This window comes from Cupressus sempervirens, chromosome 8, assembly GCF_028749045.1.
Source record: "Cupressus sempervirens isolate cs-2001-9-10 chromosome 8, ASM2874904v1, whole genome shotgun sequence".
In the NCBI taxonomy this organism is placed as follows: Eukaryota; Viridiplantae; Streptophyta; class Pinopsida; order Cupressales; family Cupressaceae; genus Cupressus; species Cupressus sempervirens.
The window spans coordinates 823,876,109-823,901,186 of NC_143125.1; the positions used below are offsets into that span (position 1 = coordinate 823,876,109).

Consider the following 25,078-nt stretch of genomic DNA (forward strand, 5'->3'; position numbering starts at 1 on the left):
TGAGTGGTGATCAAGTTGCTCCCATAGAAAGGGAAAACAAAGGACGATTTGGGTTGATGCTACAGTCAGATATTATGTCCGAGCAACTTGGAGAGGTATTTGATGGGGAAAATATCAAAAAATCCTTGAATTTGGATGATAGACTTGAGGAGATTCACAAGGATTCATGGTTCACGGTCCACAGGGACAAGCCTCCAAAGATGATATTTCATGAGCTTGATTTCAAGATTGATCTTGCCTGGACTACCAATGAGTTCAATGTAGATGTTGGAGGGATGGTTCACCACCAACTTCGATTTCCTAAGGCTGGGAGAATTTGCAGGTTCCATTTTAATTTGAGTCATGCCAGGTTGTTTCCTTCCCTGCTCTTAAAGATGAAAGGTTTGAAAGGTTTTATTTTGATTATGGAAATTCTGCAGAAACAACTTGTATTTGGATTAATCATGGACACTATGAGTTGCCTCAATTGTTTGTCTTGCATGTTAATTTTCTAGAGTTTGAGTTTGAGGTGACCAAATTTTTTTCAGAGTATAAGGATGAGTTTGCAAGATTGAGAATTATCACCCAAACCTTGTTACTTTTGAACATCTTGAGAAACCATGTTAGATCCAGTGTATATATTAGATTAGTTAGTGTTGTCCCTTTAGAGTCTTGTACATAGTTAGGGTAGGTTTGTCTTAGACCATTTGGTTTAGGAGAGTAGTTTAAGTTTCCTTTCAGTTGGATAGATTAAAGTTTCCCTTTTAGTTGTTTGGAGTTTTTTTTTTTTTTTTCTTTTCAGTTCTTTAGAGTAGTTTTCTTTCAGTTGTTTAAGTTCCCTTTTTGTTCATTAGGGTAATTTTTTTTTCAGTTGTTTAGTTTAGATGTTGCGAGGAAGCTCGAGTTTGATTTGCATCAGGTCATTTGACTTGAGATCTTTTAGCTTCCCTTAGTTAGCAATTTTGGCTTTGGGCCTTTGCACGCGCAAAAGGGGGTCCATGTTGTCACTCGTGGGCAAGGTGTGTAGATTTTACATTTTTGGTAACAAAACAAAGTTTGCCTTGTCCATTTCTCGAATACATTTAACAAGGTTCAGAGATAAAAGAATGTGTCTACTTGTTGGTCTATGATAGGACTTGTACTAGATTTGGGTTAGACCCAATAGAGGTTTCTAAGTTACCTTTGACATGGTTACAACATTCTACTTACACTTAATTGCTCTGAGTTCTTGATGTTTTGAAGTGAAATTGAACTTAGTAAAAATCATACGCCTGCTTCAGCGCCACTGTGGTCTTCCAAACCCTTCGCAAGCTTCATTGCCTGCAAACCAAACAAAAGATTGAAAAGAAAAAAGAAAAAAGAGAAAATATCATGAGAAAAGAGAAAAAGCATAATGAAAGTGAAAATAAAGATGAAATTTGGTTCAAGGGTGTGCAATCATCTCTACCGGTGCTACAAAAATAATCACTAAAGGTAGAACCGTGATTGTGGTGACACAGCGATAACTCCGTCGGGGCTATAGACACCTGACTGGCAACGGGGCTCTATCTAGGTTGCTTTTGAAGTAAGGATATTATAATAGTTAAGTTTAATGGATCAAAGAGATTATCAAGTTCTTGTCGAGCGGGGAATAAATCATTTACACACACGTGGGTAACTTATGTTTAGGGTGCTTAGGTTCAACTTGAGAGTTTTTTTACCTTTGTCAAGTGCTTGTCCTTAAGTGGATTCGTGGATAGGCCATCCTGAGATTTTTGTTCTAAGTTACTTATTTCTTGAAATGTTCAGGAACATTTCTTTGGGTTGATGCTAGATGTTGTGAGGTTTTCACACCATCGCTCCAAAATTTTGGGGACCCCCTTTTTTTTCCGATTGCCTTAGCATTTTTTGGTCTAGAGGTTTCAAATTTGAAAATTTCACGCTTTGGCACTTTCAGGCCAGTGGGAAAAAGGTTAGATTTATTTTCACCTAGTTTCAACTTGATTTTCCAGAGCCGCCAATTCTATCCTTAGGCCGAACAAATTTCACAGTTAATTCCAACTTGGCAGGATAAAATTGGAATTTTGTACTTAGACATTTTCTTTTGAAAATTTCGATATAATTGTATAAATTTGGATAATTTTCAAAAAATGAAATTTTTGTTAAATTTGGTTTTTTGGAAAATCTTAATTATTTTTTTTGGTGAAGAAAATTAATTTTTGTGATGGTGAAATAAAATTGCAAAATCGATTTTAGGCTCTAGAGAAATAATTTTATTTGTGTTAAAAAGCTAAAATTGCTTAGCTAAATCGATTTGGAGAGAAATTGCAAAAAAATGATTTTAATAAATTAAAATTGTCTTGAAAACTTTTTTGCCTTTAATGAAATTGGTAATTTAATATTGAAAAAATGGCTTTTGGTTAGCCAAAATCCAAATTTAATGACGTATTAATTACTGAACCCCCATTAAATGAAAATATTTAACACCCTCAAGGCATTATTTAATTTCTTTTTACAATTTAGAACTAATTAGCAATTTAGAAAGTTAATTTTCATCATGGCAAAATTAATTTTGGTTAAGTATTTAATTGTGGGCCATAATTTTGCATTAATTATTTGTTTTTCTTTCTCCCAGGGTCCAAGAAGAAAGTTGGGTATAAGAGGAGGCCTCTCTCCCATTTCTTCCTCACTTCTCACTTCTCCTTCTCAAGGTGTTGGTGATTTTGCAAGAGCAGATCTGCACTCTTCTTGCTTGGCGAAATTTGTGGAAGGCGAAATTTGTGGGAGCCGAAATTTGTGGAGGCCGAATTTTGTGGAGGCCAAAATTTGTGGGAGCCGAAATTTGTGGAGGCCGAATTTTGTTGAGGCCGAAATTTGTGGAAGATAAAATTCTATTTTTTTTCAAGAGGCTGTGATTTTTGCCCTAGGTTGGGTAATTTTATTTGGAGGTGAATTGCATGATAAATTTTTGATTTGCAAAGCGATTTGAAGTTCTTGAGGTCTTGTCCTAGGTTCCGAAAAGTCGTAAGATTATTGGTTAAGGTGAATTTTCATCATCTAGAGTTGCAAGGGGTCCTTAAGCTGACATTCATCTTTCGTTCTAGTCTAAGGATTGCTCCTCTTGGTTCTTCTTGCCTTCTGGTCCACCACTCTACCATCCCGTAATAGGGCGACGAGCATGGAGGATGTTAGTGCAAGTAAGAATCCCAAGCCGGCAAACACTAAGAAAGACAAAGAGGATATGATGCCCAAAACTCCCTTCTCGAAAATGAAGAGAATAACTGACACCAATATCGCTATAGTGGACATGATACGGATGAAGGATAGACTAAAGGAAAGACAATTCCCCTTGGCTATAGGTAGAGGTAATTTCAAATCATTTAGAGTTGCAAGGGGTCCTTAAGCTGACATCCATCTTTCGCTCTAATCTAAGGATTGCTCCTCTTGGTTCTTCTTGCTTTTTGGTCCACCACTCTACCATCCCATAATAAGGCGACGAGCATGGAGGATGGTAGTGCAAGTAAGAATCCCAAGCGAGCAAACACTGAGAAAGACAAAGAGGATATGATGCCCAAAACACCCTTCTTCTTGAAAATGAGGCGAATAACCGATACCAATGGTGGTACAATAAAAGGATATACAAAAGGCAGTTGCACATCACAGCCCAAGCATCAACACTTCTATTTCAACCATGATGAGCAAGGTTGGGGTGGCGCTTGATTTTGAGGATATCAGAGAAGAGGATGTCAACGAGACAGATTTTGGATTGAAGCTGGGTGAGTTAGGAAAGGTTGCTATCAAGAAGAAGCATTTGGGCATCCTTTCCTCTCTTAATGCTTTTATTGGTTTTGCAAAAGAATATGAGAAGGATCATGAAAGGATACTACAAGCAGCAAGCAGTGTGGCGAAGTCAGCGGAACTCAAGGCGAAGCACACACCTTGTCCTCTTGTGGAAGAAGTTAACAAAAGGCTAGCTAAGTTCATTGCCTTAGCTAAGAAAATGAAAGAAAAGGGAAGATTTATATTAGAAGATCATTTGATATAAGCCCAAGTGGCAATTTCCCTTTCTTCTAGAATAGGACAAGTGTCTATTTCTGATTGGCCACCATTTTGGTGCCTTCTCATTGGTTGCTACTTTTTGCACTTTTTTCATTGGTCCATTGATGAGGTGGCAGCTTCTCATTGGCCGGTATCCAATCTAGATCGTTGATCTTGTTTTGATCTCCATCGTCCGTTGTATTTTTGGCCTCTATAAAAGGCCATTTGCTCTCATTTGTAAAGTGTTGGAGAAATTGTTGCGAAGATAATACCAAAATTGCTCTCTTTTTCATTGTTGCGATTTGCATGTTGATTAAGAACATTGGGTGTTATTGCATGTTTTCTACTTCCACTTAGATTTCATTTCAAGTTGTTTAAGTTGTTTAAGTTGTTTAAGTGAAAGTAAAGTAGGTGGATAGTTGTATGGTAGCATTGGTAAATGTTTGATAGAGGTCAATACTAGACCACTAGCATCCTAGCGGCTAGTTGGGAAGCCTTGTGTGGTAAGCTAGTTTATTATTCCTTTGAATCATTGCACCTGTGGAAGTGAGGCCGCTAGTTAGCTCTCATTAGGTTCGATCCCCGTCCATTTGCTAACCTTCCATTCATAGGAGTAGGAGTAGAATAGTAAGTAGCTGGGTAGTCGAAGCTTAGAGAAGCAAGTTAGAGGAGTAAGTTAAGCATTAGAATACATCCATTCACCTTCCATCACCATCGCTTTCCCATCAACATCACCATTGGTAGACACATCCTCCATCATCGCCACCATCAATATTATCTGCCACTCACATATTTCACAAACCCATCACCATCACCTTCATTCCACCAAAGTCCAAGTCATCCTTGAATGAATAGCATAAGGCCGCCTACGTGATTATCAGCAAATCACATCGATAAAACTGAGCGAGTATCCAACAGTGTAAGGAACATTGGAGCTATTTCTTATGTCTTCATGAGTAATAACTTTTCAAGAGAGGAATTGTATGTTTGATACTCCGTATCAAATGTTCAATTGCTAATATGTTATGTAAGTGATACAAAACTCGCATCAACAAGATGGAACACATATGCCATGCTATATTGTGATAAGTCTGAAGAGAATAAACAATGGCGAATTCCAAACATAAATTAAAGCATACGCAACAACAAAGTAAACACCATGTTTGAACAATAATGATGGGTACATACAACAGCGTACAAATGGAAACATATGCAGTAGCAGAGGATGCAATGATTTGATTTGAACAAAAATATCCACAAAGACAAGTCAGCATTAATATTGATAGATGGGGGTATATATGATGGAAATAAAATATTGAAAGGAATATGATTGAAGCAATATCTGCCCAGTACTGAATATGAATAGAGGCGGAGGATATGCAGAATGGAGAAAGAGATAGTCAAAGTCACTATGGATTACAGATATAAGACAAAAAAGGACAATATAATAATCATTATATCCCATAAAAGGTGAAGCAGCAATCCCAGCCACTATTCAATCTATAGCATTGTAGACAACAAATAAAATATTCAGAAGGCAACGGCTTTTTTTATACAGCACATGAAGACAAAAGTTCAATGGTACATAAAGATAAAAGTTGAATAAGACAAAGTTTGTCTTATATGCAAAAACACCAAGTCATCATGAGTTTCCAGTGTAAGTCAATACTATCAAAGTGCCATCGGGAGTCTGTAGCCTTCAAAATAATATAAGTTTGGTTGATAGTAAAAGAAAGCCACTTGTATAGATGGAAAATGATAGGAATTAAACAAAGAATGAGTTCTCAACGGATAAGTCAAACTCAACACTGGAAGGCAGTGATAAAGAAGACGCAAGTATCGGTTTGCAAAGTCCAGAACTCTTGCACAAAACGAGTCATATCTTGCGTAAGCTAGTTAAATACCCGCCAAGTCATCATTGAAAAATATGATCATCAAGGATAGGGACGTGAATATATAAAGTAGAGTCAATTATGAGTAGACCGGAATATGAGGAGTGATATTGTTATTAAAGAAATAATAATAACAATCTAGAATAGCGATACATGAACATTGATAAATCTCAATGACCATGAAGGATTTTTTTATTAATGATAATTCATTAGAAAAAGGTGCGATTAAAGGAAGAGTTTTTTTGAGAGGTCACAATTGGTTCTGAAAGGCTATGTAAGAGATATAAGAGAAGTACAGATCATTATTTTTAATATGAAATATAGAAGTGTGATAACTAAGAGAAGATCCAAGCAGTGAATGAAGATGTCAGCAATCGAGAGAAGGTAGAAGAACAGAGATATGATCAGAAGAAAAAGAAAAAGAATAAAGAATAATAAAGTATTTAGACTATAAGATAGTAAGAGAAAAGTAAAAAGAAGTGTGTGGCAATAAATAAGAAGCCAGATGTGATAGTCAGAGAACACGTGAGAAGATTGAAAATAAATTATAATAAAAGGAAAAAAGAAAATGAGATGAAAAGTATGAAGTTTGGAAGTGGAAGAGCAATAAAAACATATATGATTAGATTTTTAATCTAATTTATATATTCATCATAGAAGTGGATAAAGAGTAAAGGAAGTGGAATTATAATAAAAATATATAATTTGATTTTTAATCTAATTTATATATATACCATAGAGAGAAATAGAAAGTACAAGAAGAGTAAAAAGAATATAAATGATTGTAAAATTGACTCCACTTTCGGGTTTATGACACAACTTGCACTGCCCTTTCACACTTAGGTGCACAGCATGCCGTCTCATTTGGTAGTGGATGTATGTAAGTAGTGAGGATAGAGATTATTCATATACACATCTTCATTAAAGACTGACTTCAAGGGAGAAGAGTGTATATATTCTTACAGAGATAAGAAGAGAAGAAGTGTGCAATAATAGTTTCCATCATCAATTGGAGTAAGCAACATTGACAAGGTGGGAAAGAAGTTTGTGTGCAATGGGTTAGTGCTCAGGAAGACAGTAGTGGGGGTTGGTGCTTCTAGTAGGTTGGTTCCTTTAAGGTGTGGGAGTTGGAGCTTCTAGTGAGTTGGTGCTCATAAACATAGGAGTTAGAGCCGACCAATCATTGTGAAAGAACAATTTATCTATAAAACAATTGTTTTGCCATGGATTTCTCTTGCATTTGGTTTCAACGTAAATCATTTGTCATTGTGTTCATGTGCATTATATTTTTAAAAACATTTGAAGTTACTTGTGTGGATAAAAGATTTAAATTAGCAAAATTGTTATTATACTAGTTCACCCCCCACACTCCCCCCTCCCCTATCTATATAATTGTGTGCTCTTTAGGGGTGAGGTGAAGCAAGGGCTGATCGGGGATCTCATGAAGAGTGGAGGTGTGCGAAATCGATACTCTATGATCCATAGTAGAGAGGTGAGGTAGATGACGAGGGAAAAGGGTATGCCAAAAGCGCTGTGGAGACCAAAGAAGAGAGGCACAAAGAGATCTACACTGCATAGTGATAAAACTCCACCTCTTATGGCAGTAAACTACTAAATTGTAATCAGATTTATGAGAGATTTGTAAATTGTTTTGTAGCGGGTTTATAATCAGCATTAGAGAAGATTGGTGACCAAAATCTTAAGAGAATTTGGAGGAGAAGTTGATGCAAAGTTTGGTGCCTCATATTGGTGAAGTCGGTGCCTTGAGTAGGTTGGTGTCAACAATTTTTTGGAAAGAAGATTAGTGAAAGCAATATTTTTTGTTGTGTTTTTTCTCCCACAAAGATTTCCACATAAATAATGTTTTTATTATGTTTCTTGTTATTTGATTTTATGTATGTGCTGCTTTTGATTAAATCTTGAAGTAATTAAATAAGTTTTAAAAGCTTAAAGCATGGTTGTTCGTGAAGGGGTTTTCACATGTTGAGGAAATGGATTATAGTGAGATTTTTTTCCCTAGCTGCAAAGATGGCATTGATTATTTTCTTATTATCACTTTCTACAACTTGTGACTGGGAAATCGAGTAGATGGATGTGAAGACAATATTACTACATGATGATTTGGAGGAAGAAATCTAATGTCACAACCAGAGCATTTCAAGGTAAAAGTTAAGTTACTAGATTCATTCTTGGAGGTAGCAAAGTTTGCTCTTGATCAAATTCTCTGCAAAGTTTATTGCGGTTTGTCAAATTTGGCCCAAATTTCTTACATAAACGGGCTGAATTTAGGAAAATATGGAGTGAATAGTTCACATCATGGGGGTGATTCTTGTTGATATTATTAATTATCAAAAACCTTAATTTACTATTTAATATTATTATATTGATTGGTAATGGGCCAAAGCCTAGGTTAAATTTTTATTGTTATTTGTTGTAATTAATTATTATTACATGTTAAGTTTGAGTAGAATTGTACCCAAGACCTCTCACATGAGAGACTCACAAGTTACTGTTGTGTTGTAGGCTTTTTCCTAGTTATTGTTTAGTATTATTTTATTTTATTTTATTTTTTTGAAAAGGGGGTAAAAACTTATTCAATTAAAGCCAAAATTATAGAAGGCCTCAGGCCCAAAAGAACCAAACTCAAATAGAATTAAATTCTATCATTTTCCACTAACTGCTCAAAAGTCCCAATATACACAGCAGGGAGTCCAGCTCTACTCGAAATATCCCAACCATCACCTTTCTCCGACGCCCATTTGGCCAAAACATCAGCCAGTCCATTCCATTCCCTAGGAATATGACAGAAAGAGATCTAGTCCACAAAGCTACTCATAAAAGAATCTCTCTAATGATAGAAGCAAGTTTCCAGTTAACATCATCCACCCTTTGGTTATTAATCATATCTACAACAATCTGAGAATCTGATTCACACACCATTTTCCTCCAACCCAAAGAGCAACTCCGCTCAATAGCTATCTTAATGGCTAGAGCCTCCATCATGTTACTGGAATGAACATCTTTATAAATAGAGAACAGAAAAATAACATTACCATCTTAACCTCTTCCAATCCCCCCCACACCTACCTGCCTAGGGTTCTCACGGGAAGATCCATCAGTGTTAATTTTAAGAATATCCATCGACGGCGGTCTCCATCTCCCCACCCTACAAACCTTTCTCTTGAGCGGCTGAGACCTTTGACTACTTGTGCATCTCAATCCTTTGTCCACCAGTTCCAAATTCTTTACTATACTGTAGTCACCAGGGTCCACAGGTTCGGTCATATCACACTTGGCATAGATAGTTTCCTGGAGTCTACTCAGAATCATCTTCCAAGTTGAGTGACTCCCAAGCTAGAGTTACAAAAAATTCTACAATTATGCTCCAGCCAAAGGTTCCACAGAATAAAAGTAGGCCCAATAGCTCAAGCCACCTGGAGGAATGTTGTTTTTGCTTGGGGTCTGCCAAGGCTGTCCCAAAATTCAATAAGCGACTCCACATGAATGCACCCATGACACCACGCCTCCCACTACATATGCCAAATTTCTCTGCCGAGAGGACATAAGAAGAATAAGTGAGCAACACTCTCTCCATTCAACATACAAAGGGAGTAGAGAGAAGGACCCTAGAATCCTCTTCTCTGAAGATTATCCCAAGTAAGACATTTCTTCTGAGCCACCAGCCATAAGAAAAAATTACATTTCGGCCAAGAGAATTTATTCCAAACCTTCTTCCACCAGAGAACTTCAATTATTCCATCACATTGATTATCCAGCCTAGCATAACCTTGGGCCACACTGAACTTGCCTTTAGGACATGGACCCCAAGCAAGGATATCCTTGTCCTTGGAGAAGCTGCACAACCTATCAGAGAGGAGACTAGGCAGAGCAGCCCGATTCTCCAAGGAACCCCCCACAGGCCACTCACTTGGATCCTTCCAGCAAGCCACGCCCACCAATCCACATTGTTTAATAGTCTTGTAGTGAGCCACCTTAGTCCATCCTACATCAATAAAAATCTGACAAAGAGGCTGGAAATTGGGGTAACTGGTAAGAATGGGAGGATGGCCATCTCAAGAGTCTTGCGAGAATAACGCACTCGATCCCTCATTACATTTCCAGAAAAGGCCTTCCTTAATAAGAGGAGCTCCCTTATTAAGAATATCCCAAATAAAGGAACCCTTTCCATCAAGAGCCAATCTAGGAATATCTGGATACTCCACTCCAGGAAAGTACTTTTGGGCTAGAATCTTAGCCTAATCCTGATCCTGATTATTGCACCACCTCCAGTATAACTTAGTAGCTAAAGCCTTGATGCCAAGAGCCATACATTTAAGGCCTAGACCTCCAGCAAACTTCGGCAAGCAAACCATGTCCCAATTGACTAAGCTCCACTTAGAAGAGAAAAGATTTCTTGACCAAAGAAATTGATGAGATAGAGCATCAAATTCTTTCATAACCCCAATAGGAGGAGCTTGCACAAGACATCTATAAATGGGAAGAGCCTGAATAACAGTCTTGAGGAGAATAACTCTCTTAGCAGAAGAGGGCCATTGATGAGTCCAATGGCTCACCTTGCTCCAAATTTTTTCCAAAAGACCTTGCCAATATTCCTTCAGTTGAGTCCCCAGAGCTAAGGGGACCCAAAGATAAATCAAAGGAAGAGAGCCAATTTGAAACCTGAGAATCCTGGCAATCTTGAGCTGGATCGGTTGTGCAGTATTAAAGAAATAAATAGATGACTTACCTTCATTAATTTGCTGCCCAAAAGCTTTCAAATAAGTGTCTAGAATCATTCTGGAATTTCTTGCCTCATTCATAGTAGCCAAGCCCATTAGTCCAGTATCATCCACAAATTGGAGATGCGTGTACACTAGAATATTATTGTTCCACTTCCACCCATGGACAAGCCCTTGCTTGGCTTGAAGTTTTATAAATCTGCCTAAGCCCTTTGCCATAATAATAAAGAGATGTGGAGATAGAGGATCCTCCTGTCGAAGTCCTCGAGAAGCAGAGAATAGCTCAGTAGGTTCTCCATTAATAAGAATAAAAAAGGATGGAGAAGTCACATAATTGAGAATCCAATCAACCCATTCCATATCAAATCCAAAAGCTAGAAGCACACGACCCAAGAACTCCCAGCTAACCCGATTGTAGGCTTTTGCTAAATCTAGCTTAATAAACATAGCCTTTTCCTTAGATGTGGCCATGAAATGGATAGCTTCTAAAGCATAACCACCCCATCAAGAATCTGTCTGCCACTAACAAAGCCTCCCTGTTCCTCGGATATCAAAGAAGCCAAATAAGGCTTGAGCCTTTCAGCAATCAATTTGGTGATAATTTTGTAAGTGATGTTGCATAAGGCAATAGGTTTGAACTGATCCAAACTGTTAGCTTGTTCAATCTTGGGAATGAGAGCCAGGAAAGTAGCATTCAAAGACTTGAGCATTTGTTTGTTTTGATGTGATTCTTGTTAGCCGACTGGATGGGTCCGGCGGTGTTTCTGTAGCCGACGGATTGACTGTCGTCAGTGTTTTGTATTTTGTAGCCGACGGGTAAATAGTTTGTAGCGGATGTAATGTTGTGGCCGACGGACTCCTTCGGGAAGGTTCGGCGGTAGTATTTATATCCCGTCTGGGATCATTGTAAAGCATCATTCATCTACTATTGCGAATATAATTCTGCTGTTCGTATTCATTGTCTGTATGCGTTTATTTTCTTTACCTGTACGGTAAACATTTGGCGCCGTTGCCTTATGAATTTGGAAGGTGGGAGGAATGAAGATTAATGCCAAATCAGCTTAACAAAGATCGGAATAAGGCGAAGGGAAAAGATGGAATCCGTACTGCGCAGGAGAATTTAATTCTGGCACAGCAAGCCGAACGTCGACGAAGATTTTAGAAGATTGCCGACGGAAACCGAAGTGCGGAGGAATTGTTGGAGGAGACTCGGCAGCGGGTGGAATTGGTGGAAGAAGCAGGAGAGGAGTTCTTGAAATTGTGTTCGCCGAGGGAAGAAAATTTAGACGGAAGAGCATCAACTTGCATGGCTCGTAGTGCCGACAGAGCACGAGCGTGGAGTGACCTCTTCGTCCAGGATAGACTTCCGCGGGAAACAATTTTGGAGGATCCTTCATCTTCACCAAGGTTTGCAGCTGTCGACACCTCCGGTGTGGGAGTGCAGACCTCTGGTGTGGGAGACCAGTCCGTCGGTGTGGGAGTGCAGACCGCCGGTGTGGGAGTGCAGACAATCGGTGTGGGAGTGAAGAGCGCCAGTGTTGCAGGACCGAGCAACGCCTGTTCCCAGAAACCAATTGTGATGGCGGGACCAAAAGAGAAACTGCCGAAGTTCAATGGCGATGATACAGCCGATCCCATTCGACATTGCAAAACATGTGAAACGATTTGGAGGGCAAATGGCATAACTGATGAAGATGACTGGATGAGACAATTTCTGGCAACCCTACGGGGTGTGGCGATTGATTGGTTTTTGGATACGGATCCACAAAAGCTAAATAGCTGGGATAACATTAAAAAGGAGTTCTTGGCGGAATTTAAACTCTTGCGGGATGATAATGAAATCGTAGCGGAAATTTTCAATACCAAGCAGGGGAAGCACGAAACTGTCCGTGTCTATGCCAAGAGATTAAAAGACTTAATAAACAAAATGGAAAGCAAGCCGGCGGACGGATTGCAAAAAGGATGGTTCATGGATGGCTTACGATCGGAATTGCAGAGGAAAATGAAAATTGTGCCACCGTCGTCATATGTGGACGCGTATAACAGAGCACTGGACCTTGAAAGTGAGCAGAAGACAAAGAAGAAGAAAACTAGCTCCTCTGATTCAGATGACGATGAGCTTGACAGAGATAGTAGCAACGACGAAGGCAACAACAAGAAAGTTTGTGCCCTACAGAAGGATATGGTTCGTATGATGAAGGAGTTTAAAAACATGCAGAAGGAGCCAAAAGGTAGTGAACTGTGGTGCACGAAATGTAAGACCAACGGTCATACTAAGGGATCGTGTCCGAAGAACCAATTCTGTGACATCTGTCAGATCATAGGCCATTCGACAAAGGACTGTCCTTTTAACATGAAGACAGGAGGATCTCTGCAGGTGTTTCTCACACAGGAGGCTTCCCTGTCGGGTAGTAGCGGAAACACGAATACCGCCGGTGCTACATCCGGAGGGTATAGGAATAATAGCAAAGGGCAAAATAACAACAATGCAAATAATAACAATAATAATGGAAGCCGAAGTCAAACCTAGTATGATGCAAACGGACGGCCGATCATTCAATGTCGAGCATGTAATTTGTGGGGTTATTTTGGGCGGGATTGTACAGCGGCAAACACACCGAAATTATTATGCAGATGGTGCGGACCCGGCGATCACGAAGATTCCAAGTGTCCAAAGGCTGGAGTAAACTTGATCACTGTTGGTACGGAGGTAGAGGAGGTTCTGGCAATTACACGGAGGCAAGCGGAGGAAAAGAGAAAAGTGGGGGAAGCGCAGGCGGACATTGCAAAGGCATCGTCGGCAGGGACATCTCAGTTGAAGGACATCACTGGCACCTTGGCAAAGAATTTCGCAGAACACAACATTGTACGACAGATTTTACAAATGGAGATATCGGTCAAGATAAGTGACCTCCTCCTCACAATGCCCCAGTTACGGATGGCTATTCTGAATCATACACCGTTTTTTTAAGGCACCTGAGGACACAGGAAGGAATAGTAGGGAAGTGATGACAACAGACCCAATGCTGCTGGCACTCACCTCTGGACGGCATCTGGCAGTCGTCGAGATGGGGATTTTGGGAAATGTTTTGACAGAGACAATTGTTGACGGAGGATCCGGCGTGAACGTCTTACCGGAGGATACCTGGAAGAAGTTGGGAAAGCCAACGCTGTGGCCACCTACATTCTAGTTGCTCATGGCGGACCGACACGGGATCAAACCATTGGGAACCTTAAGGGCGCAAACAGTAACTATTGGTATGCAACCATTTTTATTGGATTTTGTGGTTATTCCATTGAAAAGAAAAGGATATGATGCTATTCTGGGACGAGATTGGTTGGTGCAAGAAAAAGTAAAGCATGATTGGAAACGAAATACCCTATCAATGGAGGGTGGAGGCAAAAGATTCACAATTGACCTGCACACACAAATGGTCGGCGAGGAGGTAGCATCATCAAATTCAGAAAGCGACGACAAAAGTGATGATGAAGGAAAGAAGAGAATGGAACCGGATGAAGAAGGAATATTGAGACTAGACGGAAGATCGAATGACGACGACCTAGACTCGATGAATGGCCTTTACCATTGGCAGATAGAAGACTACGAACTGTTTCCGAGTTGCAATATGTTAACGGTCGACGAACGTGATAAAAAAAAAGAAAATGAATGTCTGGAGGAATGCAAGGAAGCGGAAGAAGGAAAAGCTGCCATGGCTGAAACTGAGGGGAAGAACATACAGTCTGAACATAGAAAAACGAAAGATCCCACTGTCCGGTACATGGTGAATGGATCGCATGGAAAGAAAAGGTTACAACGCAGCATAGAATTAGTAGAAGGGCACCGAAAGCAAGGAAATAATCCAGTTGCACGACGACTGAAGGCACAGTGGGCGACGGAGGTGGCACAGAACAAACGTAAGGCGTACAACGGTCAGAATGAAATCAAGCCGGGAAAATTCAAAGTGCGATGGGTTGGACCATATAAAATTCGAGAAATTGGCGAGAATGGGGCAATCAAACTGGCGACCTTGGACGGACAGGAGATGACTCAGTCAGTTAACAGATCTAAGTTGAAACCATATCGTGCAAGAAAGTTTTCGCCGTCATCGAATCCTCCATCGTCGTCATTACAGCACCCTCTGGTGGCGACGTCGTTCGAAGGTACCTCTGTTATTTGATGTGTTCGATTAAAAAGTTTTTTTAAAAAAAAGAGGAAATTTGAAAAAAAAAAAAAAAAAAAACGGGCCCCGCGGACAGAAAGTCCCGCGGGCAACTGCCTATTCGCGGGTAGTGGAAGTCCCGCGAACAACTGCCTGTCCGCGGGCAGTGAAAGTCTTGCGGACAGGTTGTCCGCGAGCAGAGAAAGACCGCGGAAGGCCCCGCAGACAGTCTGTCCGCGGGTGGTTATAAGCCCCGTGGGCAGCTGTCCGTGGGCACAAAATTTTTTTCGCATCCTCCGCTAAAGATAGCCGCGGGCTTACAATCATTTCCACCAGAATTTTTAGCAGCCTCCGCCGGTGAAAGGAAAGGTCTGCTGGCTTCGAACTTGGTCGTGCCAGACTTCTACGCGAGGAAGCAGAGCCAAATAAAAGAAGAAGCGTGCTTCTTCTGCCCTTCGCTGCCAGAAGGAGATAGAATCGTGCAAAGACTTCAAGCATTTCTTCATTGCTAACAGCGAGATTCAAGAAAGGGGCTTCAAATTTCGGTTTTTGACTGTTTCATAAGGCTTGCTGCCTGATCATGGCCGAATTTTTGACATGGGTGAGCTCCAAATGGCGACGGTTTGGCAATTGCTGAAGAGTTGCAATCTGTCTCGGGTTGTACAGATGCCCTGTAACATGAATTGAATTTAGTTTGATGGCTAAAAAAAAATGACGACAGATTCAAGTTGTTTAGAATGAGTAATAGACGATGCCAAACGGAAGAGGAAGCAGCACTGGTTATCGAAAAGAGTCTGGAATTGGCAGAAAATGGAAAAAACAGTGTGTTCCATGCGATTTTGTGTGGGTTTCGAAGTGCTAATTTGATCTTGGCAGCGAGGGGCGCTGCCCCTCGACCTCGCCCTGTACTGCGACAGGGAGCGCACCCGGGGCGCTGCCCCCTGGACCCCTAGTCGTTGCAGATATCAGTCGTGGGAGTCTGACCAGTAGAAAAGACTTGAAGTTGCTGCAGAGCGTTTGTGTACCAGAGGCACGAGGCACTGGCAGTAGGTGTTGGCTAAGAGGCTGTCTTGGTGGATGCATAGAGAGCTCGGGAGGAGTGGGTCATCTAGGAGGCAGTGCAGCGACACTTAGCTCAGTGGACGCAGTGTTGGAAGCAAAGAAAGCAGCATGGGTGGCTATCAAGGTCAGCTTGAGGAGACAGTATTGTGTTAGCAGAGGCTACGGGCACGGGATGAAGGTGACAGTGATGTGTCAGAAGCAGATTTCTCTTGTTGTAGTCACTCTGTTAATGTATTTTGTTTGTTAATTTGTCTCAGATATTTTTTCAGTCGTCAGGAGATGACTTTTCTTTTTGGGGGGGATGGTGTTAGCCGACTAGATGGGTCCGACGGTGTTTCTGTAGCCGACGGATTGATTGTCGTCGGTGTTTTGTATTTTGTAGCTGACGGGTAAATAGTTTGTAGCGGATGTAATGTTGTGGCCGACGGACTCCTTCGGGAAGGTTCGGCGATAGTATTTATATCCCGTCTGGGATCATTGTAAAGCATCATTCATCTACTATTGCGAATATAATTCTGCTGTTCATATTCATTGTCTGTATGCGTTTATTTTCTTTACCTGTACTGTAAACAATTCTTGGATTACTTCAAGAAGATCAAATTTAATAATCTCCCAAAATTCTTGAAAACGTTCAATGGGAAAGCCATCCGGGCCCAAGGCTTTGCCTTTCTTCATACCAAAAACCACCTTCTCCAACTCTACAAGTAGAACAGGCCTTAACAGATTCCTGTTCATATCACTAGAGACAAGTTGAGGAATACAATCTAAAATAGTCCTTGTCTCCACCATCCTCCTTAGAGAAGAGTCGGGAAAAGTATCTAATGGCCTCCATAGAAATTGCCTCTTTGGAAGAGAGTTGATCTCCAGAAGCAGAAACAAGAGAAGAGATAGAGTTACCAGACCTGCGAGCTTTAACTGTGTTATGAAAGAAAGCAGTTTTTTTGTCTCCCTCCTGCAGCCAATCCACACAAGACTTTTGCTCCCAAAAGATTTCCTCCCGAAGCTTCCATTCCTCGACCGACTTTAGAGCTGAGGCCTCAGCAAAGCTTAATTCCAAAGTCATTCCATGGTCCCTGATCTGGTGAGTGACACTATCTAGCCTAGCCTAGACCACTCGCAATTGGTCTTGAAGATTCCCAAAGCACTGTTTGTTCCATTTTTTAAGCCTAAATTTCACATGCTAGAGCCTCTTCTCAAAGGAAAGCATGGAGGTGCCATGAGGAGGCCTACCCTCATGCCACCAAGCTATCATAAGATCTTGCAGAGAGGGATCCCTCAGCCACATCAGCTGAAACTTGAAAGAGGGATTTTTAGATGCCTTAAAAGGAGTGACAGAAAGCTTAAAAGGCCAGTCACCAATCAAAAACTTCTAATCTGGTAGACCATCTGATATCCATCCAAAAACAAGAAACAAGGAACCTATCCAGCCTTTTCAAAATGGCCTCCGTCCCACTCCTATTATTCCAAGTGAATGTACTAGAGCTAGGTTTAACATCAATGAGCTTTCAAAGAACCAATATTATTACTAAGCATACTTGAAGAAGGGCCCAATCGAGCAATCCCACCTCTCTTTTCCTCTAAACTAGTAACAACATTAAAGTCTCCTGCCGCAATCCAAGGGAGGAAAGGATCTAAAGAGCGAACATAGGTGATATGTGACCACATAAGTGATTTACCAACCAAGTCATTAGGAGCATAGATATTGGAGAACATGCACCTTTCTCCCATCTCAAAGTGAGAAGCCATCAAAGAGATAGAGGACCTACTCGAAATCCACCACAGAGGAGTCACCTTCCTAGGATTCCAGAGACAGGCGAGTCCACCCAAGCTACCTTGAGCACCCACTCCTTGCCAACTACCATGGGGCCACAACTTTGGCCCGCAACTATCCAAATCATCAATTGTAAGCTTAGTTTCCTGAATGAAAACAATATCTGGAGAATGAGAATCTATCAATCTACAAACAACTTTTTGTTTGGGGATGCTGTTCAACCCTCTCACATTTCAGGAGAGAATAATCATTTGGAAGATTGCAAGAAGTGGGAATCAATAGGCTTCACAAACCCTGCCTCAACTAAGGTCTCTCCCATCATCTTAACCATCTCCTGATCAGTCTTCCTTCCACTCTTAGCAGATTTCTTTGAGGGCCCGTTTTTAAAGTGCTTTTGTTGTAAGCCTAAAGAAGGTGCAGCTTTAGTACCTTTTGTGATGTCAAGCATCCCTTTTTGCCAGGGGGCGTAGAAGCAGTGATAATTGGGGTGCCCCTAGGTAGTGACCCTCCAGGGACTTCACAGATTTTCTCCTGATCCAAAGCATCCAAAGAAGCTGGATAACCTTGTTCCTCTTCTGGAGCCTGGGCAAGACTACTTACCTCCCCCACCTGGGGTCCCTGAAGAGAACCATCTCCGAAGGGCATCTCAATTGGTATGCCTTCCTCTTGTACCAAATTATCTAGAACATGAAACCTGTTAAAAGTACCATCATTTTGTCCGTCCATCCAGGTTCTCTTCTTCCTTTTCCCTTTATTGTGCGGCTTAACTGGGGTAAAACTCTCCTTGTCTACAAACCCTTCTAGGATAGGGGCCTTACCCTTATCCTCCTTAGGGGCCGGCTCAGTAGAAACCATTTGTTGAGAATTTATTTCGGGGACACTTATGTTGTAAGTGCCCATACTCATGGCATATCTTGCATCTAAAAGGTAAAGTCTCATAGTCCAATTGTTGAATCCATGAGGTAGGGCCCAAGCAAATCTCCATAGAATCAGGCAAGCGGATTATTAAGATCAACTTCTACACAAATTTGTGCATATGAAATTACCTTACGATCTTGAGTTTGTGTGGCTGACCCTATCGGTTTTCCAAGCAAAAGTGAGATTGAATGAAGAATATCCTCTCTCCAAAATTCTAGAGGAAGCCGTAGAAGATGAACCCACACTAGGACCCGAGAGGGAATCTCCTTAGCAGAGTTAAACCCGATGTGCCAGGGTTTGATAAAAAGCCCAACCTGGTTAAAGAAATATGGGCCACCTTCAAACACCTTATTCTTGTCTGTCATATTTGAAAAAATAACCATAAAATAGTTGTTGGCTGCCATAAGAATCTCAATATCTCCTTCAGGATTCCAAATCTGATGTGCCCACTATTCCAACACAGGAAGAGAAAGTTAGAGACCTAGAAACTTGTAGATGAGCGCATGGTTGCCCCAACATTCCACATCCCCTGAAATCTGCTCTGGTTGAATAACCAAAACTGGTCGATCATCAGATTGCTCCAAACACCCATTCATCTTCTTAATACAGACAAAACCCTTCGATGGTATAGTATCTAGTATGATGATTATACTATCATCTACTTCACAAGGTTGTGATCCACATATTTCAAGTTTCAACAAATTTCCACAAATGTTTGTTGTCATTGGTAGGGTTGGGAATAAAAATAAAAATAAAGTATGATGTTTATAAAATAAAAAATTTCTAATGTCCTTTAAGTTATTAAAATATAATAGTTTTAATGATTGTTAGTTGGGTTGGATTTTGGAATTGTAGAATAAAAATGAAAAATGTTTGTAATGCTTTTAAAGTTATTAAATAAAATATTAACATGGCTTAAATGATTAAATCATTTAAATTTCCATTGGTTTTGCATTAAAAACATTAAAATGAGGGTGAAAATACATAAATAATTTCATATTATATTTTAATTTTTTTTTTTAAAAATTCGGAGACTTCAAGGAGACTTTCCCTTTTAGAATCAAAGTCTTTAGGAGACTTGTTATGAAGTCTCCAACCTTTTTAAAGACTTTTGGAGATGCAAAAATTCTTTGAGACATGCCTCCAATGGGAGGAGATGCGTCTCACCGTAACACAGATGAATATACATAGTTTTTGAAATATGGTATATTATATAACTCAATAAATTTATTAAAGGATATTTAGATATGATATAATTTTTTTAAAAATATTTGCATGCATAAATTAGAATAAAATAATATATGCTTAGTTGTAAATAACCAAATATAATCATTTATATTAATATATATAATATTTATTTATTATATTAGTATTTTTGTACAAACATTCCCAACCCCTTGTCTAGAATATGTTGTACAGGCACATTGTGCCCATGTACCTATCTATAATTCGGTAACTTGTGTTAAAACCTGAGCCCAAAAAACAAAGATAAACAACAATAAGAAAACAGTCAAAACTGAAACAATAAAAACACGAGAAATACCCTGGGAAAACCCTTCCAGAATGAAGGGAAAAACCCAACAATCCAATAAAAGATCTTCTTTATTGATGATAAAATATTCAAGTGTACAATGCCTATCACTTGATGCGATATATATAACTTAAAGATAGACTCTTCACATACCAACCAAAGGTCTCTTCAATTTCCTAAAATGTGACTCGTTATTACAATTAAACAACTCTTTGAATTTCCATGCCTCACTGCATGTTGAATGACACATGTCCTTACTTTAATATTACAAATCAAGCATAAGTGTCATTTTTAGTTGAAGGTGACAAAAATAGTGATAACGCCCATATTTCCAGAGATAAAGATCTTTATCGCAGCTACCATCTTCAACATTCCCTCTTAGCAACTAGAGAGCGATCTTTAGCTGAACAATCACACAAGATTGCAACCAAAATGTCAATGATAAAACCTCTTCACATAGATCTTATAAGATTCATGAAATTACTCAACACAAAAACTTATAGCAATAACTCATTGTTAATAATCATGGAATCACTCAACATGAAAACCTGTAACAATTACTCATTGTTAATAATCATGGAATCACTCAACATGAAAACCTGTAACGATTACTCATTGTTAATAATCATGGAATCACTCAACATGACAGATTTGTAAGACTCACAACTAAGCCTTTAATCACAGAATCTCTCAACATGAATTGTCATGGAATCTCTCAACATGACATCCAACTCCCATCACGAAATCTCTCAACGTGATGACATCATGTTCTCTCTCACCATGATGTTCACTATCACATAGTGAAAGAGTTATCATAGCTGATCTTACAATCTCATTGTTGATTTCACAAGAATGGAAATAGATATAACAAAACAAGACTTAGTTCCATTTAAGTCTCAAATTCTACAAATATCACAAAAATCACAAGCATATATGAGAATGAAGGGGATTCCATAAGTATTTCCTCCTAATTATGAAGCCTCTCTCTAAAGCTAAAAAAATTCCCTCTAAAGCTCAACATCTCCCTCTTAATTAAAGCAACCTATTGTCTTTCTTGTTGCATTCTGCAATGATGAGAGATGGAATAATAATTCATAAAATCAATCTATCATATAAAGATCAATGCTACCATCATACATAGATCAATATAGAATACACACAATTATGAAGTGATACACAATGATTTCTTTTATCAAAATTAAATCAGCATTCATATCGTAGAACTTGCTAATCGAATCGTCAAGTTCAATCTTTGACCTAGTCATTGAAACCATTTGAGATTAACTGGTTAGTACTCACAGCTTCTTTGCACAATTTCAAGTCAAAATACATATGAAACAAAACTTATAATATAAATAAGAACACCAATGAAGCATCCTGCAGAATTAAACACATAACTTGCACATAGGATCAATACCAAATTAAATAACTTATGTGTTCCATTATATATATATATATATAGATTACCTTTCGACAATCTAGAGAACCTCTTCTCTGCTCGATGGTAATACACACACTCATCAAGGGAAAGGCTGAAATGGCAAAGGAATCATCAAATAGAGTTTACAGTCTCCGTAACAATTACTCCTATCTCTTCAGGTACTTCTTTTCCAAATCAAAACTGATGGGATATTTAAAGCACTAGATATAGTGGAAGGAACCCCTACAAACACCAATCTTTTTTTGATTGATCATACGATCAAGAATGTCTTCTGAGCATCAATGAGTTTGAGTCATAACTTAGATTGCATACACATGATCAAGAAAAACGATCAAGAATGTTAGAAATCAATCTCAATCATATAAGAACAGAACTATATTCTTGGTATGATTCCACTTTCTATTAAAAACTTGCAGAGATAGCCGTTTAGACACATATCGATCAAGAATGCAAGGAAATAGAGGTCGATGCTTGACTTCCCATATAAACCGACAACAACTCCTATCTTCTTTGTCTTGAAATTTGTTTGCACTTCTGCTGTTATTTCCTTGAATGCTTTTGACCCTTAATGTGGCCATATAAAAATTTAAAAAAAACCAGAAGCTATTGTGGAGAGTTATTGAGTGCCATGTTAGCACTAATAGACGGGGCCTATCTTGCATATGCAAGCTCACATAGCTCATGTCCTGCTGACTGTAACAACCTCCCAATTATTAAGCTTCATGGCATCTGTGACGTTAAACACTCTGAAGTGCCCATTCTCCTCCTCCACATTAACAACCAGATGCCCTGGTTCCTCAAAACAACATACTTGTTGTAGCGGCCAAAGGGAATTGTGTAGTTGGAAGCCACAGTGTCCTCCTCAAGTTCATGAGCTCAAAGAGAGATTGATGTTGAGTGAGTCCTCATAGGCAAGGAGAACCAATTTTAAGAAAGACCAACGTGAATGCCATACTTCTCCAGCCAGAGGAATAAGTTAGGAAAATCTAAAAATCTCCCGCCCAAGACGAATGCTCTTGGACCATGTATGTATCTCCAGCCAAGAAGAATGATAGACACCATTAGAAACAATGATGCCATTAACCTCATAATGATAGAGGTCTATGAGCATTGATAACTGGAGCTAATCAAATAGCATAAATAAGAAAAGCTCCTAAAACTTGCTATTATCCAAACTTGGCTCTGATACCATGTTAAAACTTGAGCCCCAAAAAAAAAGATAAACAGCAATAAGAAAATAGCCAAAACTGAAACAATAAAAACACGAGAAATATCCTCAGAAAACCCTTCTAGAATGAAGGGAAAAACCTAGCAACTCAATAAAAGATCTTCTTTATTGATGATAAAATATTCAAGTGTACAATGCCTATCTCTTGATGCGATATATATAACTTAAGGAGAGACTCTTCACATACCAATCGAAGGTCCCTTCAATTTCCTAAAACGTGACTCGTTATTACAATTAAACAACTCTTTGAATTTGCATGCCTCAATGCATGTTGAATGACACATGTTATCACTTTAATATTACAAACTAAGCATAAGTGTCCTTTTCAGCTGAAGGTGACCAAAATAGTGATAAAACCCATATTTCCAGAGATAAAGATCTTTATCGCAGCTACCATCTTCAACAACTTGGACTAGTTATTACTAACTTTTCTTTTGTGTTAAGAGAATAATTTCTGTCATAGGGTTTTCTTAATACATGTATGTATGTCGAAAACAAATCCAAAAATTATGAACTGCTTTCTGAAATACCAAGCTGTAATCAACAACATAAGCAGATGGAATATTGCTGATAGATGTGTACCATAGGTATAATGGATTTTTCTATTAAAGGGATATAATTTCTTGTGCCTTTTCCACAGTTTTCCTTTACTATAGGAGGTGTAGTCTTGTTGTGTCATGTTTAGACATTGTGGATAATATTTTATTTTTGCTTCACAGTATTGTTTTTATTTCTTGTTACTTGCATTAGATCTGTAATAATGAGTAAGTTGTGCTTGGAACTTTGGTCTTAAATGGATTCCCTGGTTTTTAAAAATTTATAATATTTCTTTATTCTTGCTAGGATGATACACTGTCTAGAAACAGTTCTCTATGGCAGGATACTCCACTCAGTAGGTGTTTCAAACATGATCTAACTGAATTTGCTACACCACCAGAAGCCTGGGGAGGAGATGGACCAACAACGACATTTGATTTCTGGCCTAATAAATCAAGATTTGCTTTCTCTGCATGTATGGATTCTCAAGAAATTCTATCCAGTTCAGACTTTTCTTGCTTACAAAATTCAGCTGCATCTACTGTTCCCATTACACCTTGTTACTCTACACGAGGCAGTGCAAATTCCCAATCTGATCGAGTTATAGGAGACGAGTTCTTCAGATCAGGGAACTCATATATTATTTCAGAAACTTTACCTAAGCATGGGACGAGTAATATTGCAAGCTCTGTAGGATCAATGACAAAAGCAGCACAACCAAATTCTGACACATGTGTATCAGCCTTGATGGGATTACCAAAGAAACACATGGCATGCATTGAAACAAGAGCTAGTAGTGCTTTATCCATGGATGATACCTCAGGAAGTGACGTGCCATCACCAAATGTCAAATCATCTAAGCAAAAGAGATTTGCTCCGGAGAAGAATGAAGGGCATAGTGGTACTAATGGGGATTTTACAGATATAAGAAGCTCTGAAAAATGTTCATTTATGAGAGCAGATAATGTCATTCCTTCAATAACTTCTTTTACAGCTAATGTAAGGATCTCTTTTCTTTGTTGCTGATAATTTAAATCATATTATATCCACTGTCATGGGATTCTTTCTGGATAAGCACTGTACATTGGTTGTGGTAGGAAAGGTTCTATTTGTTGAAATATAATCTTTATCTTAATTGAAAATGGAAGTTAATTTTCCTCGTTTCTATGAATTTGATTTTCATATTCATACATTTTTGTAGAAGGATAATGTTCACATTGAAATTTATTCCGTGACATAGAAAGGTCTCCATGCCTGGTATAAATAAACTGCTTGCAAACCTATGATTACAAATTTTCTCTATCAGCTGGCTGAATATAGAAATCTGAATTGCAAAAGAATTCCTAAGTGCAGTAAATCGCAACAAAACCGTTGGTCCATAAATTGTAACCAAAATGACTTCTGATAAAGAGGATTATCAAAAGCAATAGTTTCTGAACAATATTCTTCTATGGACTGAATTCAATCAAGTGCCTGAAAATTTTAAAGGCACAACAGATAGAGATTGAAGTAGATGCTACTCATTCAAATTATTGTTGTCATGCTTTGGTCTGCATTCCTTGAGAAGATGGAGTGCAGCCATAGCATTAAACCTGGTTTCAAGGTAGCAAACTGGCAATTTTTCATGCCTTTATCAGCAATGCCTTGTGTTATTCTGTGAGCTAGGTGGTGGAGGAAGTAGAAATATTACGGATGAGCATTTTTTTACTTAGAATGTGGAGTTAAAAATTTGAAAGAAGAAAATAGAAAGTAATTAAGTAAGATAAAAAGCCAAAGATGTTAAAATATTGAACTCAAAAAAGT

General features: G+C 39.0%; 1 protein-coding gene across 2 annotated transcripts in view; it reads left to right on the forward strand.

Moving 5' to 3' along the window:
* Positions 1-25,078, forward strand: part of LOC149544935 (protein NEDD1-like) — a 214,264-nt gene that overhangs the window by 142,876 nt on the left and 46,310 nt on the right. For both annotated transcript variants that reach the window (XM_089795478.1, XM_089795479.1), the window contains exon 8: positions 23,582-24,274. In XM_089795478.1, coding sequence (XP_089651604.1) covers positions 23,582-24,274 — 693 coding nt within the window. The remainder of the gene's footprint in view (positions 1-23,581; positions 24,275-25,078) is intronic.